The 16,909-nt window shown below is 49.3% G+C and overlaps 1 protein-coding gene across 4 annotated transcripts in view; it reads right to left on the bottom strand.

Annotated features, from left to right (window-relative positions):
• Positions 1-16,909, bottom strand: part of FMNL1 (formin like 1) — a 419,565-nt gene that overhangs the window by 102,061 nt on the left and 300,595 nt on the right. For all 4 annotated transcript variants that reach the window (XM_086923863.1, XM_086923862.1, XM_086923864.1 and 1 more), the window contains 2 exons: positions 4,455-4,904; positions 1,888-2,012 (listed from right to left, as the gene is read on the bottom strand). In XM_086923863.1, the coding sequence (XP_086779989.1) occupies positions 1,888-2,012; positions 4,455-4,904 (575 nt within the window). The remainder of the gene's footprint in view (positions 1-1,887; positions 2,013-4,454; positions 4,905-16,909) is intronic.

Here is a 16,909-nt window from a genome sequence, read left to right as displayed (position 1 = left end):
GGAGGGAAGAGGCTGAGGGCCCAACTACGAGTTTGGTGGTCTTACTGCCAGACCGCGCGCAGTGGCGGTCCCAAGAAGACCGTGTTGTTGGCAGTCTTCTGCTGGTCGCATTACGATGTTGCAGTTGGAGTACTCGGCTGCCGTTGGGCTGGCAGTATACAGCTGAGACGATTTCTATGCTCCTGATGGCCTGGCCCTCTCTTGGCAGCAGAGTCCAGACGAAGTGACGTTTCTCTGCTGTAAAGATAGGTAAGTACTATGGGGGACTATCACAACATACATATATATGTTGTGAATGTTTTGTAATGTATATGGAGGTTAATGTGTACTGTCTGTTTTGTGGCACATATAAGACAATGAGCCAAAAGTAACTGTCACCATACACCACATACGAGAAGTGACAGAGAAGCCTACTTCAGTTCTGGCGACGACTGGGTTGCTGCACATCATTGTCTGGGGGCAGAAGCACAGGAAGGACCTGGACAATGGCGTCGGACATAGATTCTACTACTTTCCCACCTAGTCGCTCGTGGCGGTGTCCCCTCCATGAACAGCTTTGCGGAAAAGGCTGAGCTTAATCTGGACTCCTGGAAGCTCGGCAGGACACCCTCCAAGACCTGCCTCTCCCACCGTCGACGCAGGAGAAGGAGTCTCGGCGGCCAAACAGCAGTCTCAATCGGGCGGTCGGACCACCAAGGCAGCGGCCGAAAGCAACGGCGGTCCTTCTAGGGTCGTAATTGGGCTCTGAGTCTTTCTTAAGGTGGCTTTATTTAAAATAACTATCAAAGAGGCTTCCATGCAGTTGAAAGGGCCATTTAAACATAGATGAAGTAGAATCTGCTGTGATGATGGTGAAGACGATGTTTGTTCAGAATTTTGTTGGTTCTTTAGTTAGGGATTATACCTCTGACTGGTATAATTATATACGGGCGGGTGGCTCTGTGCCTCAATCTTTTCATGATGATTTGCTAGTAAGCTTCCTAAAGACCAAATAGATTGGCACTGGAACCTATGACTTTATTAAATATTAATATAGGACTTTAGCTGAAATCATTCCTTACTGTAAATAAGCATTTGTATCCCTATTGATTTATTCAGATCAAATTTTTTTTTTATTTGGTCGCTATCTAGCCTCAACACCTACTTCTTAGATTATTTCCACATTACAAAGACAGCAACAAGGAAAAAGCATTTAACCTCACAAGGTGGGATTTCCTAATTTTGATTTCCATTTAAAAAAATTGGCACATCAAGAAGTGCCCGGTGGACAGGTCCGATAGATAAGTGTGTGGCTCGTTTTTTTTTTAGCAGTCTATAGGTCTGATGTATAGTTAGGGGTGCCGATTTTTACAGTTGAATGTCCACGCATTACCACAAACATTGCCTGCAGCAAACACAAATGCATGCAGTCTCATATACCCTGCAACATGTCAATACATTGTGTCTTTACAAGTTCAGGTAAATGAGGGCAACTCTTTCAACTATGTGGTTCGCTCATGGGGTCACCTTTATTTTGGTACCCGGGCCTATTTTACACCTCTGTGGAGTGCGCCCTGATTCTCTTGGGGTGCTTTTGTGTATGGGGTGACTCCTCATATTGTAGACATGGAGTATTTCAGAGACCTGGTAGACATCATACAGAAGTATTATTACAGGTGCTTTTATTGTGCCAAAAATTCCAAAATTTAACAAAAACAAGCACATTGTTTGACTCAACTACTAGCGGCAGAATATGCACAGCATGTAAGGCCGGACACATTTAGGCCAAGGCCAATGCTGTAGTCACTGCCAAAGTGAGGGAGGGTTTGTCGATGTAGTGCTCAAGTAAGACAGGTAATGACCACTCTCCATCCCTTTCCTCAAAATACCCAGCTACTGAGTTCTCACCTGCAGCACCTTTTCATCATTGAGTTCCGTGAAGACTGTACCATTGATCTGGGTGGGTTTTAGGGCCACCCAGTTAAGAAGAGGCATCCTGAATTTGGTCTGGATAGGCTGCTTGATTTTCACACCTGAAAAACAGACCCAAATGTGTGAGAGAAACAGTTAAGCACCAAACGGATATATAGACACCATAGAATGTGAGGCTCAAGGAGGCGGCCATCTTTGAGATGACATCATTGAATGGGAACACAGGATTTGTGAGAAAACCTACAATGTTGTATTGCAACACACCTACTAATTCTGCTTTTAATCAAGGGCCACCACTGTCTTAAGCCCTTGAAGACTAAATAATACCTTACAGCCTTATAGTTTGTGCAAATCTGAAGAAAAAGGAAACAAGAGTGAAACTAGCTAAGCATAAAGGCAGTTCCTGCCTATAATCTGAGGAGTGCGGTGCATTTGAGAGGAGACCGAAATCTAATTTTTTGAGAACACATTCCCTGCTGTTTGAGGGCGCACTATGCAAAGGACAAATTGTTTGCGTTTTGAGAGCTCTTTACCTTAAATGTCAACGCTAGCAAATACTGAATGAATGTAATTACTTACAAGCTCTCTGAAAGCAAATTACCTACTTAAAGGCAGTCGAATTTTTCAGGGTGCATGGCTTCATGAAGGAGCATTATCTACCAACTGAGAGTAATTTAGTTACCTTCAATTTGAGGAAACCATAACTACATTTTCAACAAGCACATTGTTTCCTTTTTCGGGGCCCATCACCTACCACGTCAGAACACACTACTCTGTTTTGTAGAGCACATTTTGTATGGTTTGAGCACACCCCTGATACTACTGATTATTATAATTTCAATTTCTGGTGACGTCCTTTTTGAGGCCACATAATGTATTTGGTGTACTACCTACTTTTAGATTGTATATTAGCTACTACTTGTATAAGGTCACGCACATCAATTTTGCAGTACTGCACGTACAGTGACTGTCAACACACAGGCCACAATGATCTACTCGAATAAAATATTAATTAGAAGTGCCCTCCCAAGGAAAGGTCAGGTGTAATGTTACTGAGCGTTTGAATAGAATTTCTTTCTAGCCCAGTGCACAGGCAGCACACCTGGCGGGAGACCGCTGGTCACCCTAGTGACCCTAAACACCATGAACCTGTAAACCAAGTGAGTGTGATGATTGAAGAATCATGCATAAGGCCAAGAGGCCACTGCTCCCTTCTCTGGTATGGTAGGATGGCTCAGTGAGGTGAACACTTGTTGCTAAAATATGCAATGATTGACAGCTTACAGGTTTGAATCCCGGCAAAGGAAAACTGAGCCTTCCATCCTTCTTAGGTCATTGCATTGAGTACCATAAACTCGGTAATAGTAACACCTGTTATTTACAGCACTTAGGAATGGCAGAAGTGTGGTATGAAGCTTTATAGAAGAAACAAGTTTTAACACATTGCCTTCTCAACTAATTTAAGCCTCCTTGAACAAACATCAATCTCCTTGTAATTTCAAGCACTCCTAAGAGTCTCAACAGAGAGCAGTGCCTAAAACACACAGGAGCAAGTTGGCGGAGGATTTGGACTGGTGTATGCTCAGGGAGAAGGCAGTATATGTGGCCAGGGGTTGCCCGGAGAGATGGGGGAAGATATGGGGGGCATAGAATAGTCATCGTGGTGGGATATGTACGCCCCCGGTGTGGCAAGTGGAAGCAGAAGCGCAGGTTTCCCCGTGATCGCAATCGTCTATGTATTGTTCTGTGAGATTCTGTACAAACGACAATTTGACCCTCGCAATGATGACAATTGTTATTCACCTGATGTTATTGGTTTTTTTGTGTTCATTCATTGATAAAAAGAATTTTTAAAAAAACACACAGGCGCCGTTTTCTCACACAACCACAGTTGCCACCTTCCCCAAACTGTCCCATTCCTAACCAGTAGGGCAGCTCAGGGGTAAGACCAGAGTTTTTAGAGTGAAAAGTTCTGATATCAAGGGAATGGTACCGAGCGATCAAACAAGTTTTTAAAAACCTGATGGAATGTGCTACATTTGTAAAGGACATAAATCATATTTCATTCGAGTCTGTTCAAATAATGACACACACACAAACACATACAATCTCTCTCTCAGAATTTGCAATTTGTATATATCTGTCTTATTTGTTTGCTTTAAAAAATTCCTTTTTCTGCTCTTCGGAAATACCCACAGGACACACCTCATTCAAACAGGTAACATAATATTAGACCAGTGACGTGTTCAGTCTAGACACGCTCTCGGTTACCATTGACATATTTTGGGCACCATGTATGTGTAAGGCTGAGCTTAGAGAGACATAAAACAGTGTTCCTTTGCTAGCTCTAGACGAGAGCGGCCTATCCTTTAGCTGGGCAGGCGTGACTGATGCAAATGGTATGTCAGTAGCCGACTGGCCTACATTGAAACAATGAGATTTGGACCTGGCTGTTAATCCTCCATTTGTTCTGCCCTGCAGCCCTCTCCTCACCTTTAGACTGATGGGGCAGACCATTCAAGGAAGCCTCCTTTCACTCTTACCTGATCTGTCTGCAGGAGTTGAGGTAGTTGATACACCAGCGTGCATTCCTGGAGGTGGTGGAGGTGGAGCCGGGCATGGCATTCCCTGGCCGGAAGTGGGTGGTGGTGGTGGTGGAGGTGGAGGTGGTGGTGGCGGCGGTGGCGCCTGGGGAGACGGGTGGCTTGTTTCAGGAGGACTAGTTGAAGGGCATACATCCTTTCCAGGCAGGGGTGGGGCTGGAGGAGGAGGAGTTGGTGTCTGTGCTGGTGATATTATGACAGATGTGGCGGATGGGACAGGAGAGGCAAGTGGGGTATGCTGAGATGTTGGGCCAGTTGGCGCAGGTTGGGTAGGCGCATCAGGCTGGGCACCAGCGAAATCTGGCAGAGGAGGTGCAGGAGGAGCCGCTGGAGAAGCCACAGCTGTCGTGTCCAATGATGGCGGAGGTGACGGCGGCGGGATTGGACTATCTGAAATGAAAAGACAAATTGTTTATTTGAAGTGGTGCTTAAGAATACATCTCTGTGTCTAGCAAGCCTCTACATATCCAAAGCATGCCTCAGGTCCCAGGTATCATCAAACCTCTTCAGATGGGGCCTCTTTTGACATGTGCCTCACAGAGCACCACCTGACCAACCTCCCTTGCTACAGACAGACTTTTTTTTTGGTTAAATATCTTTTTATTGTTTTTGGTTTTCATAACAAACACAATATCATCACAACCGCAGCAACCATTGCGTGAAGAACATTCACAGAGTACATTGTTAAATAGGCAACATTGATTCCACATGGGACGAGAAGGACAAATAAAAGGAAGATCACATCTGATCTCAGTACAACATCGTAGCAATATCGACAATGATTCACATTCATAGTGATTGACCACCATGACCAAAGGTGGACACGAAGGTGCTGGATTTTTAGAGCTTTTTTTTTTCACAACAAGTTTATTGATAAAGATGAGCATATGAAATAGAGTGGCATCCCACATTCAGGACGATACCACCAGACATTCTGGTACAATCGCAACATAGAACTGAGTGTCTAAGCAAAGAAGCAATGCAATCAAGAATACAAGGAAACATTTACCCCATCTTCATCTTGTTCTGTTATCTACCCACCCAACTCCCAGAACCCTCCCTGGAACCCACCCTAACCCCATGCATGCGTGTATTAACTGTGCTAATGTAGGCTCTTGACGTGGCTATTGTGTGTGCGGACATTGGGTTTCGCTGGAACATATGGGGCTAAAGGTCTTCTTCTTGTTCCGCCGGGGGGTCCAGTGTCAAGCCTCTGTAGTCCGCCCACCTCTTCCATATTTTAAAATGTTTGCGGGGGCATCCCCGTGATTCAAAAATTGGCCTCTCCAGGCCCATACAGAAGTCCATACCAGCCTTCCATGCACTCAGGGGGGGGGCCTCACGTTTTTCCATGCTCGGGCCAGGTCTCTTTTGGCTACCACTAGCCCCAGGAGGAGCAGGTGTCTCTTATAGATATTACCACCTACCCCTTCAAGGATGTGCAATAGACCCAGACGGTGAGTACGGGGGAGGGTCCAGCCCAGCACCTCAGACAGGCATCCCCAAACACCCCTCCAGAAGCCAACCAGCCTAGGGCACGACCATACTGTGTGGAGTAACGTACCCACCTCAGCCCCACACCGCAGACACTCTGGGGACCCGATCAGGCCCGCTTTCCACAGACGCTCTCGGGTATAGTAGGCCCTATGAAGAATCTTGAACTGTATGAGTCGAAACCGTATTGCGATAGCCGCTCCCCTCGGGGATTCTAAGGCCTCCCGCCAGTCATCTTCATCCAATGGACCGATATCCGCCTCCCAGGTCGCCTTCAATGGAAGAAGGGTGGAGGAGCAGTGGGTGACCATTGTCTGGTAAATGCGTGATACTTTTTTATCCCCAAGGTCACCCATGAAGACCTTCGCTTCGATCGGGCTAAATTCAGGGAGTGAGTCAAGGTTGGTAATACTGGGCGTCAGTGCATGTCGGAATTGTAGGTATCGAAAAAACTGAGATCGGGGCATATCAAATTCGGTACTAAGGGTCTGAAAGGACTTGAGCGTCGTCCCAGACATCACCTGGCCCAGCTGCGAGATACCTATTGCGTCCCAGCCATCGAAACCTGATAATTTAGACAGTTCGGGTAGTATGCGTTGCGCCATAGTGGCGTTTCTGCGGTCAGTCTGCCCCACCAGCCCATTCGACGCAAGGCCTGTCGCCATACAGCAAAGACAAGTTTAGTAACCCTGAGCAGCGAACGACGCAGTCGGGGTGAGTATAGGATGGTGTGGAGCGAGTTATCGCCCATCAAAGTGCGTTCCAGGGCATAGGCTGGATCCCCACCGTCACCGTACCACCATTCGTTTAGAATGAGGAGATGAGCGGCTTGGTAATACGACTGCAGATCCGAGGTGGCTAAGCCCCCACAGTAGGTGGACAAAAAACATGTACGCAGAGCCACTCTGGCGGCACCTCCCGCCCAAAGAAAGCAACCCAGCACTGTGAGGTTCCGTGACGATCGTAAGTGATGTTTTTGGCTCGCACGAATATGGTCGAGTCTGGTATCTATGAACCGCAAATGGCGAGTTTAGTGGGTGTACGCAGTTTCGCTGTGCTAACCTAAACCATTCGTCTGTTTCGTGGGTTTCTATATCTGTACCCACGGGTTCCATCTTAGATACGGCATCCATTTTGTTTCTTGCCCTCAAGTAGCCAGCGAACGGACGCTGTGCGCTTCGCGACTCTGGGATTCCCAAGACTTCTGCGGGAATTAAGCCACTGCCTAAAAAGGCATCGGTGGACCCTAATGATCTGCAAAGCTACTGGCCAATCTCTCTTCTCCCTTGTTGTTCAAAAATCTTGGAGACTATAATTAATAGGCACCTTTCCGACTACTTGGAAAAAAAACAACTAATTGGACCCTTCCCAGTCCGGCTTTCGGGCCTCTCATAGTACAGAGGCCGCCGTACTGGAGGTTACTGATTCCCTAAGGATGTCGCTGGACAAGGGAACCCCTACGATGTTGGTCCTTCTCAATCTCTCAGCCATCGTTGACACCATCTCTCACCGAATCCTATTAGATAGGTTGCGAGGGATTGGTGTCAGGGGAATGGTTTTGAAATGGATACAAAGCTATCTGTCGGACAGGTCACAATGTGTTCAGCTGGACTCTCTTTTGTCTCAAACGACTGTGGTGGACAAGGGAGTCCCCCAGGGATCTATCCTTAGTCCCACTTTGTCTAATATATACGTGGCTCCCTTGGCCGGTATTATCAGAAGCTGTGGGTTTGAAACAATATCTTACGCAGACGGCACGCAGCTGATAGTTCCCATAGAGGAAGATGTCACAATAACAAAGCAAAAGTTCAAAAATTGCATGTCTATTATAGCAAGCTGGATGAGTAAGATTTTCCTTCAGCTGAACTCCACTAAAACCGAGATATTGCTATTTGGGACAGCAGAAGATCTGTGGACCTCTGACTGGTGGCATTCAGAACTGGGAGCGCCGCCTTCCCCAAAGAAATGGGCGAAGGATCTAGGCATTAGAATGGACAATAAACATTTGATGGGAAAATATGTTAAATCATTGTCAGGTGCCTGCTGTGGAACAATGAGGATGATTGGGAATATATTCCTGTGGATCCCTCTAGCGGCCAGGAAGACTCTGATTCGGTCACTTTTGATCAGCCGAATAGACTATGGCAACTCCCTGCTTGTGGTAATAAGGGAAGACCTGGCATCAAAATTGCAGGTGGTCCAAAACACGCCAGCCCGCCTAGCCCTGAATAGGCCAGCACATAGACCATCTGCCCCTCTCCTACATCAATTGCACTGGCACACCATCAGGAAGCGGGCCGTCCATCTTTAAATTGTTATGTACGATCTTTAAGTCCATACAGGGCAATGGCCCTGCCTACTTGAAAAAAAAGCTTGAATTGTACTGACCTATGCGGCAGTTAAGATCTAGCAATCGCTCCCTACTCGGTACTCAGAGGATTAGAAAGGTCAAGCTAGGTGGACAGGCTTTTTCTTATCTTGCCCCTCAGCATTGGAATAGGGTCCCGGAGGAGATACGTGCTTGCTCTACTTTCGCACAGTTCAAGAAGCTACTCAAAACCTGGCTGTAGACTCTAAAGCCTATTTGGTGTCCCTCTCTCAGGCGCTGAGAGATCCCTCTGGGGATGATTCACTGCCATACAAATGAGTTAAATAAAATAAATAAGTTAAAAAAATACTGGGGCCTCTATCTGCGCCTTGGACCCTGTGCGTCCTCCAACAGATCAAACCCATATTGATTCATCTAACAACCCTAGACCTTTTGGAATTTCCGGGAGCAGCGCCAACTTTCATAAGTGACCTTTTCTACTCCTATATAGAGGCCCATCCCCGTTCTCCATTCTTGGATGGTGGGAACCTTTGCCACCCTCAATCGCCTGGCTACATCACTCTTAGCAACTATTAGACCGATGGCACTAAAGAGGAGTTGGGATCTAGGAGCGTCTTTATCATTTGGGATGCCCAGAAGGACACATTTGGGTATCGCTGCAAAAGATACCTCTACAACCGCACTAAGCTCCTCAATGATTGTCTTCCAGTAGGCCTGGATGATGAGACAACCCTTTATTGTGTGAAGAAAGTTGTCCCTAGCAATCTGCCACCGAAGACATGCCAGGGTCTCTGCCCTCCCCATTGTATGCAATCTGTCTCTGTCATAATGTATCCTATACAAAATTTATAAAGGATGAGGCGTAGTTCGGCTTTAAGGTCTACCACCCTGTGGGTTGCTTAAGGGCCGCTTCCAAATCAACATCTTCCATTTCTCCTGTTTCCCTCTCCTAGCCGACCAAGATTATCAGGCATATTATTGTTTAGTGTCTTATATGTGATTGGCACTGCTTTTCTTGTAAGCGCTTCCTGCAGCAGTCTCCCCTCCAATGGTGTGTATTCTGGTAACTCAGTGCACACTAGCCCCTCTACCAACCACGCATGTTGCAATTGCGCATATTTGATCAATTAGGACGTGTGTAGACTGTATTCTGTACAGAAGGTCGTTAGGGGTTTGAGTTCCCTTCCTTCATTGATATCCCTCACCGTGGAGACTCCCAGCATATCCCACACCCCAAAGCCTTACAGTTTACCAACCGCTCTGAGCCATGTCCTTCTACAAAGTGGCATTTCTTTGGTGATTTTGCAAGCCCCCTCAATTGATTGGAAGTAGACTGCTCATACTGTTACCACTATAGAGACAGTGCAGGTGAGTGCGGGTTGAAGTGTTGCCCTCTTCATTCTATATATAGAATTGTCTCTCAATGCATGTACCTATTCATTAATTGAGCCTAGATGTGCAGCCCAATGTACGCCTCAATGTTGCGTAATGCTACCCACAGGGGTTGCACTGTAAAGTCTTCAGAGCTATCCTGGGCTGCCTACACTGCCATTGCAACGATCGTACCTCCCCAGCATAGTCAGTGAACACTGTCCTAGGCAGTGGGTGGTACGTATTTTGGAGGGCGTAGAGGAGTTGGGCCAAGGTAATCATTTTAAAAATGACCACCGGTCATAGTAACGAGAGGGGAAGGTCTTTCCACCACTCTGCATCTCCCTTAAAATGAGATATTACCTTCCCAATTTTGCGGTTTTGACACACCTCACTATAGGGTGTCATAAAGATACCGAGATATTTAAAACGCTCAGTAGTTACCTTGAAATCCCCCAGCAAGGGAGGCCAGTCTTGTATATGCCCAGGACAATACAGCGTAGACTTATTGCAATTAATTCTGAGTGTCTCCCACATTCCCCTAGAGTGTGAAAGAGACGGGACAGTTGTCATAGGTGCTGGTTTGCATAAAAGAATATAGTCGGCGTAGAGTTAAATCTTCTCCTCTACATCATCACTGGGAGTAATTTGGAAATCCCTGACCTCTGGGTGTGCTCAAATGGCACACGTCAAGGATTCCACAGTAAACGCAAAAAGGGGAGGGGATAGGGAACACCTCTGCCTGGACTCCCATCCAATTGGGAATCTCAACAACAACGTCCTGTTCATCTTTACCCCTGCTGTCAGTTCACTATATAATAGCACTATCAATTTTTGAAATTTCAGCCCAAATCTAGTTTACAATTCAGAAAAGGCCAATGCACTGCATCAAATACCTTTTCTGTGTCTAACAACAGAAAAACGTGTGGAGCTAAACGGTCCTTGACCTCCATCAGCCAGTTATGAGTTCTACCGAGATTCAACTAGGTAGCATGACTTGGCCTGAACCTGGACTGGTCATTGTGAATGAGTGATGCGATGACCTTCAATAAACATGTTGCAAGTATGTGGCTAGTATTTGAAGTTCAGTGTTCAATAATGAAATGGGACAGTATGAGCCAAGCCTGTCTTTGGTTTTGCTGTCTTTATGTAAGACCGTGATCGGGGCAGTTTGGAGGTTTAGAGGAAGAGTACCATCCTTGCCTTGGTAAAGATTTAATAAGTGTGGTCCCAGTAAATCCATGCAGCTTTTATAAAACTCAGCGGGAATGCCCCTGAGGCCCAGGGTTTGACTTGGGTTTAGCTTAGAGACCACCTCCTGTACTTACATCAATATTAGGCCACCTTCCAGCCCTCTACTTCTCCTTCCCCAAGCACTGGGGTCTAAATGGCAGCCAGATAGGGGTCTATATCTGAGGAACTGCTAAGTGAACGCGCTTCATAGAATAATCTGTAGTAGTCCGCAAACACCTGAGTGATCTGTATGTCTGTGTTGTGAGTTGTACAGTGTCATCAATAAGACCCTGTGCCCATCTGGCTTCTACCTCCTTTTTGCTAACCCAGGCAAGAAGCTTCCCCCCCTTGTCCCCAACCTCATATAGTTGGTGTAGGGTCACCAGTCTCTGCTTTTTGGCGTTGTCCTGCTCCAGGTCACAGTACTCTATTCATAGGGGATCTAACTGCAGAGAGACCAAGGGTTCTCGCCTGCTAATGGACCATCCCTCTAAGTGGAGGATTTGAAGCTCTAGTTGTTCCAACTTCTCAACCCCCTCTTCTTTTTCCGGGATATTACATTTTGAGGCATGTTGCGTAGCACTGTTTTCTAGTCATTCTACAGTATAGCATAAGTGCTGACTCTGTATTTTCTAAGTAGAAATGTTCAGTGGCAACCCAAAGACCGCTTATTACCTCCCCATCTCCCAGGTCCTAGGCATCAAGTCGCAACCCTGTGCTTGGACAGTTGGGCAGTGTTCCTAGTCACACCAGGAGCAGGAAATGATCAGACAGGCCTGCGCTAAGTAGTCAGCCTGCCCGATCTCACCCTCCTCACCAGCAGGTAGAAATATGTAGTCCAGCCAGGAGTTCGCTTTGTGGACATGAGAAAAGTATGAGTATTATCTATCATGCAAATGTTGACGGCGGCATATGTCAGTTAGCCCCAATGTGCTACTGAAGCGGGCCAGCGGGGTTATGTGTGTAAGCCCCTCATGTTTCTTGGATCGATCAAGTGGTGCATGCATTACATCATTGAAATCCCCTCCTATAACATGAAGGTAAGAGGGCATCTGTAAGAGAATGTCCACCACGTTAGTCAAAGTAAGGACTGCGGCCGAGGCAGTGCAGACACATATATCAAGGTGATGTCCCATTATCAAGGTGACCTCCCGTCTCCCCCACAACCCCATAAACCCTATGTACCAACCCAGGGGGTCCGTCCATCTGCATGTCACTTCAAAATGGGGGACTTTTTTAACAAATACTGCCTAGAAATCTACCCTGATTACCCCATAGTCATGTCTCCTGAAGCATTACTATGTCAGGTTGTATGCATTTAATCAATCAATCAGTCATTTGTTAAGCGCATTACATACCCGCGAGGGTCTCAAGGCGCTGGGGCGGAGGAGGTGGGGGCCGCTACTGATCAAACAGCCAGGTCTTTAGTATCCTTCTGAAGGTCAGCAGGTCTTGGGTCTGTCGTAGGCTCAGTGGGAGGGTGTTCCATGTCTTGGCAGCGAGGTGGGAGAAGGATCTCCCGCCGGTGGTTGTTCTTCGGACGCACGGGACGGTGGCAAGTGAGAGGTCGGCAGAGCGTAGCTGGCGGTTGGGGATGTAGAAGGAAAGCCGTCTGTTGAGGTAGGCTGGGCCGGTCTTGTGGACTGCCTTGTGTGCGTGGATGAGGAGCTTAAAGGATATCCTCTTGTTGACGGGGAGCCAGTGCAGGTTTCTCAGGTGGGGGGTGATTTGGCCGTGTCGTGGTACATCGAGGGTGGATGGATGGATGGGTTTTTATATAGCGCAATATCACCGCCAGGTCTCAAAGCGCTTTGCATTGGGAACCCGTCCTGGTTTTTCCCTGTGAGATAGCCCCTACTTGGTATCCCCAAGGTGAAAGCCAGGCATCCCGCCGCGGGGGGCCGTTGTGGAGATTAAGCAAGCTATTGCCCAGAGTTGCAGAGTGTGAACCTGTGATTCGAGTAGGCACCGAAGCGAGAATTACCGAGTCCGTGGACATTTTGGGCTCAAGACCATGCCGCATCGGGAATTGAACCCTGGTCCCGGGCCTGACCTCAGCGTCCGGGTCTGCCTCCTCTAACCAGTGAGCCACACTTCTCCAGGATCAGTCATGCCGAGGCGTTTTGGATGCCTTGTAATTGATTGATGAGCTTGGTCGGGGCTCCCGCATAGAGGGCATTTCCGTAGTCGAGTCTGCTGCTGACGAGGGCCTGGGTGACTGTCTTTCTTGTATCTGTCGGGATCCATCTGTAGATCTTGCGGAGCATGCGGAGACTGTTGAAGCAGGAGGAGGAGACGGCGTTGACTTGCTAGGTCACTGAGAGCGTTGAGTCGAGGATGATTCCCAGGTTGCGTGCATGGTCGGTGGGGGTCGAGGCTGCCCCCAGTGCCGTTGGCCACCAGGAGTCGGCCCAGGCTGACGGGTTGGGGCCGAGGATGAGGACCTCCGTCTTGTCTGTGTTCAGCTTTAGACGGCTGATCATCCTCCAGTCCGCAACGGCCTTTATTACTTCATGGAGTTTGGCTTTGGCGGTGATGGGGTCCTTGGTGAGGGAGAGGATCAGTTGAGTGTCGTCGGCGTAGGAGATTATGTTGAGGTTGTGCTGTTGGACGACGTGTGCGAGCGGGGCCATGTAAATGTTGAACAGTGTCGGGCTGAGGGAGGATCCTTGGGGTACGCCGCAGATGATCTTGGAGGCTTTGGAATGGAACGGGGGAAGCGGATGCTCTGGGTTCTGCCGGAGAGGAAGGAGGGGGTCCATTCCAGAGCTTTGTCTGGGATCCCTGCGGTGTGGAGGCGTGCACCTAGTGTGCGGTGGCAGACAGTGTCGAAGGCGGCGGAGAGGTCTAGGAGGATGAGTGCTGCAGTCTCCCCGTTGTCTAGCAGTGTCCTGATGTCGTCGGTGGCGGTGATGAGGGCGGTCTCAGTGCTGTGGTTGCTGCGGAACCCTGACTAGAAAGGGTCCAGGATTCTGTTCTCTTCAAGGTATCAGGTTAGCTGTCTGTTAACGATTTTCTTGATGACCTTGGCCGGAAAGGGGAGCAGAGAGATGGGTTGGAAGTTCTTGAGGTCTCTTGGGTCTGCCTTGGGTTTCTTGAGTAGGGCATTGATCTCACCGTGTTTCCAGCTCTCTGGGAAGGTCGCGGTCTCAAGGGAGAGATTGATGACGTTGCGTAGGTGGGGTGCGATGGAGCTGCTTGCTTTGTTGAAGACGTGGTGCGGGAATGTGTCTGACGGAGAGCCGGAGTGGATTGTGCTCATGATTTTGATTTTGTCATTGACGCTCACGCTGGTCCAGGCTAGCAAGGGGACGTGGTTGATGGTGTGTGGAGGGTCTGTTGTGTTGCTGTCTGTTTGGGCTGTCCGGGTGTTGAAGCTGTCGTGGATGTCTGCTATCTTGTGGTGGAAGAAAGTGTCAAGGGAATCGCACAGGGCTTGTAACACCAACGGCATCCCGCCGTCGGTTTTGGAGAGTTCCTTCACGATGTTGAAGAGCTCCTTGCTGTCGTGTGCGTTGTTGTTGAGGCGGTCTTTGAAGGAAGTCTTCTTGGCAGCCCTGATGAGGTGGTGGTGGTTGCGGACGGTGTCCTTGTTTGCTGCGTGGTTGTCCGGAGTTTGTTCACTGTGTCATTTATTCTCTAGTTTCCGCAGGCTTGCTTGGAATCTAGAAGTTCTGGGGTCAACCAGCTGGCCCTCTTGCTGGTGTCTCTGTGGGGGGGTTTCTTCAGCGGGCGAGGGTGTTGGCGCAGTCCTCGATCCAGCTTCTGAGGTTGTGGGCAGCGACGTCAGTGTTGGAGGGTTCGGTGGGTGGGCTGAGACGGAGGTTTGCATGTAGTTGGTCTTCGGTGATATTGCTCCAGCGGTGGCGTGGGATCTGTTGGGTGGGGTGGTGTGTGGTGGGTTTCTGGAAGGTGAAGTGGATGCAGCGGTGGTCGGTCAGGAGGAGTTCGGTGGTGTGGCTGACGTAGACGTGCGGGCTTGAGGAGAAGACGGGGTTGAGCGTGTGGCCGGCGGAGTAGGTGGGCGTTGCGATAAGTTGCCTCAGTCCGAGGTTGGCGAGGTTGTCGATCAGGGTGGTGGAGTTGCTGTTGTTGTTGTTCACAAGGTGAAAGTTGAGGTCTCCGAGGAGGATGTAGTCGGTAGAGGTCAGGGCGTGCGTGCTGATGGAGTCGCTGAACTGGGGGCGGGGTCCGGGGGGTCGGTAGACAAGGGTGCCTCTGAGGGTGGAGTTGGGGTCAGTGTGGATCTAGAAATGCATGTGTTCGGCGGTTCTGGGCGCGTCGTCGGTGCTAGTCGAGACCCTGATGCTTTTCTTGTGGACGATGGCGGTTTCTCCTCCGACTCCGTTGATGCGGTCTCTGCGGGTGATCTTGTAGCCGTCTGGGATGGCTATGGTGATGTCGGGTGCGGAGGAGTTGTTCAACCAAGTCTCTGTCAGAAAGACGACGTCCGGGGAGTTTGTGTTGAGCAGGTCCCAGAGCTCGACAGCGTGTTTGCGTGCGGAGCGGGTGTTCAGTAGTATGCATCGGAGGTGGTTGAGGTCTTTCTTGGCGGGTGGTTCGTCGGCTCTGTGGCTGGTGTAGCTGCAGTTCCGGCAGGTGAAAGGACCGTGTGTGCGTTTCGGGCGGCCTTGAAGCAGTTGTGGGTCCGTGCGGGGTTAAGAGCGTGCAGAGTGCTGGCGTCATAGTGGCGGCGGTCGTCATAGCGAGTGCGGGGGCCAGTAGTTCTGGGGCCGGGCACAGTCCAGGCGAGGACGGGGTCAGAAGGGCTTGCCGCGCACCAGCGACACGAACGCACAGCGGCCGGCATGTATGGGGAGGTGGGAGTGAGGAGCAGCTGGGAGGCGGGGGCAATCAGGGGGACGGACCCGCAGGGGACGCAGTGGCGTGGGCGGTGAGGGGCGACCAAGGAAACAGAAGGCAAAAGGGCACAACAATTGAGGGGGAAACGAGTGGCACAGAGGGCAGAAAGGTCAAAAAAGAGCAAAAAGGTCACAAGAATACAGGGGGAAACGAGTGGCACAGAAGGCAAAAAGGTCACAAAAAATGGGAGGAAACGAGTGGCACAGAAGGAAGAAAGGTCCCAAGAAAGGGCAGAAAGGTCACAAAAAACGGGGGGAAACGAGTGGCACAGAAGCAGAAAGGTCCCAGGAAAGTGCAGAAAGGTCCCTAAAAAATGGGGGAAACGAGTGGCACAGAGGGCACAAAGGTAACAAGAAAGGGCAGAAAGGTCACAGAAATGCAGGGGCAGCTAAGCAACAGAAGGCAAAAACGGGCAGAGAGACACGGGGGCCGCGAGGGGAGCCGAAGGAAAAACCGGGCAGAGAGACACAGGGGAAGCGAGGGGAGCAGAAGGGAAACCGGGCAGAGAGACATGGGGGCAGCAAAGGGGAATAGAGAGAGAGAGAACGGGCACAGACCACGTACAGGCAGCGAGGGAGACAGACAACAGCAGTCACAGGCACAACAATGAAAATGCAGTCACTACAATGGGAGCAATGAAAGAAAATATAGGCAATACAATGGAGGATGAGCAAACCTATGGCCTACCACTGGCCACCAGGGATGAGGCGCAGGTGGTAGCCTGCGGGTGGAGGAGGGCCTCGAACTTCCTCAGCAGCGGCACCTGGGGCAGGGACACACAGGTGGTGCTGTGCGGAGGGGAAGTGACCTACCTGGAAGGGTCAAGGGTCGCTCCCCTTAACCCACCAGCCCCTGGTTGATCTTATCTCCTAGTCCGTTGACATTCCATATCAGTATTGTGAACTTAGCAGTCTCAGCTGAGGCCATGGTGTATTCTTGGGAACTGTCTTAACGATGTGTGGAAACTCATGTAGCTCACTTTTTGCCTTGTGTGTGTGTGTGTGTCCTCTAAAACTGTGCACGAACAACAAATGAAAAAGAGCAATTAAATTCCCCCTTTGCCAACCAACCCACCTCCCCTCTCCCCACGACCTTCCTGCAGCAC

This window comes from Lissotriton vulgaris, chromosome 5 (assembly GCF_964263255.1).
Source record: "Lissotriton vulgaris chromosome 5, aLisVul1.2, whole genome shotgun sequence".
NCBI lineage: Eukaryota > Metazoa > Chordata > Amphibia > Caudata > Salamandridae > Lissotriton > Lissotriton vulgaris.
The sequence above is the reverse complement of the archived record's forward strand: the minus strand, read 5'-3'. Positions and strand labels throughout refer to the sequence as shown.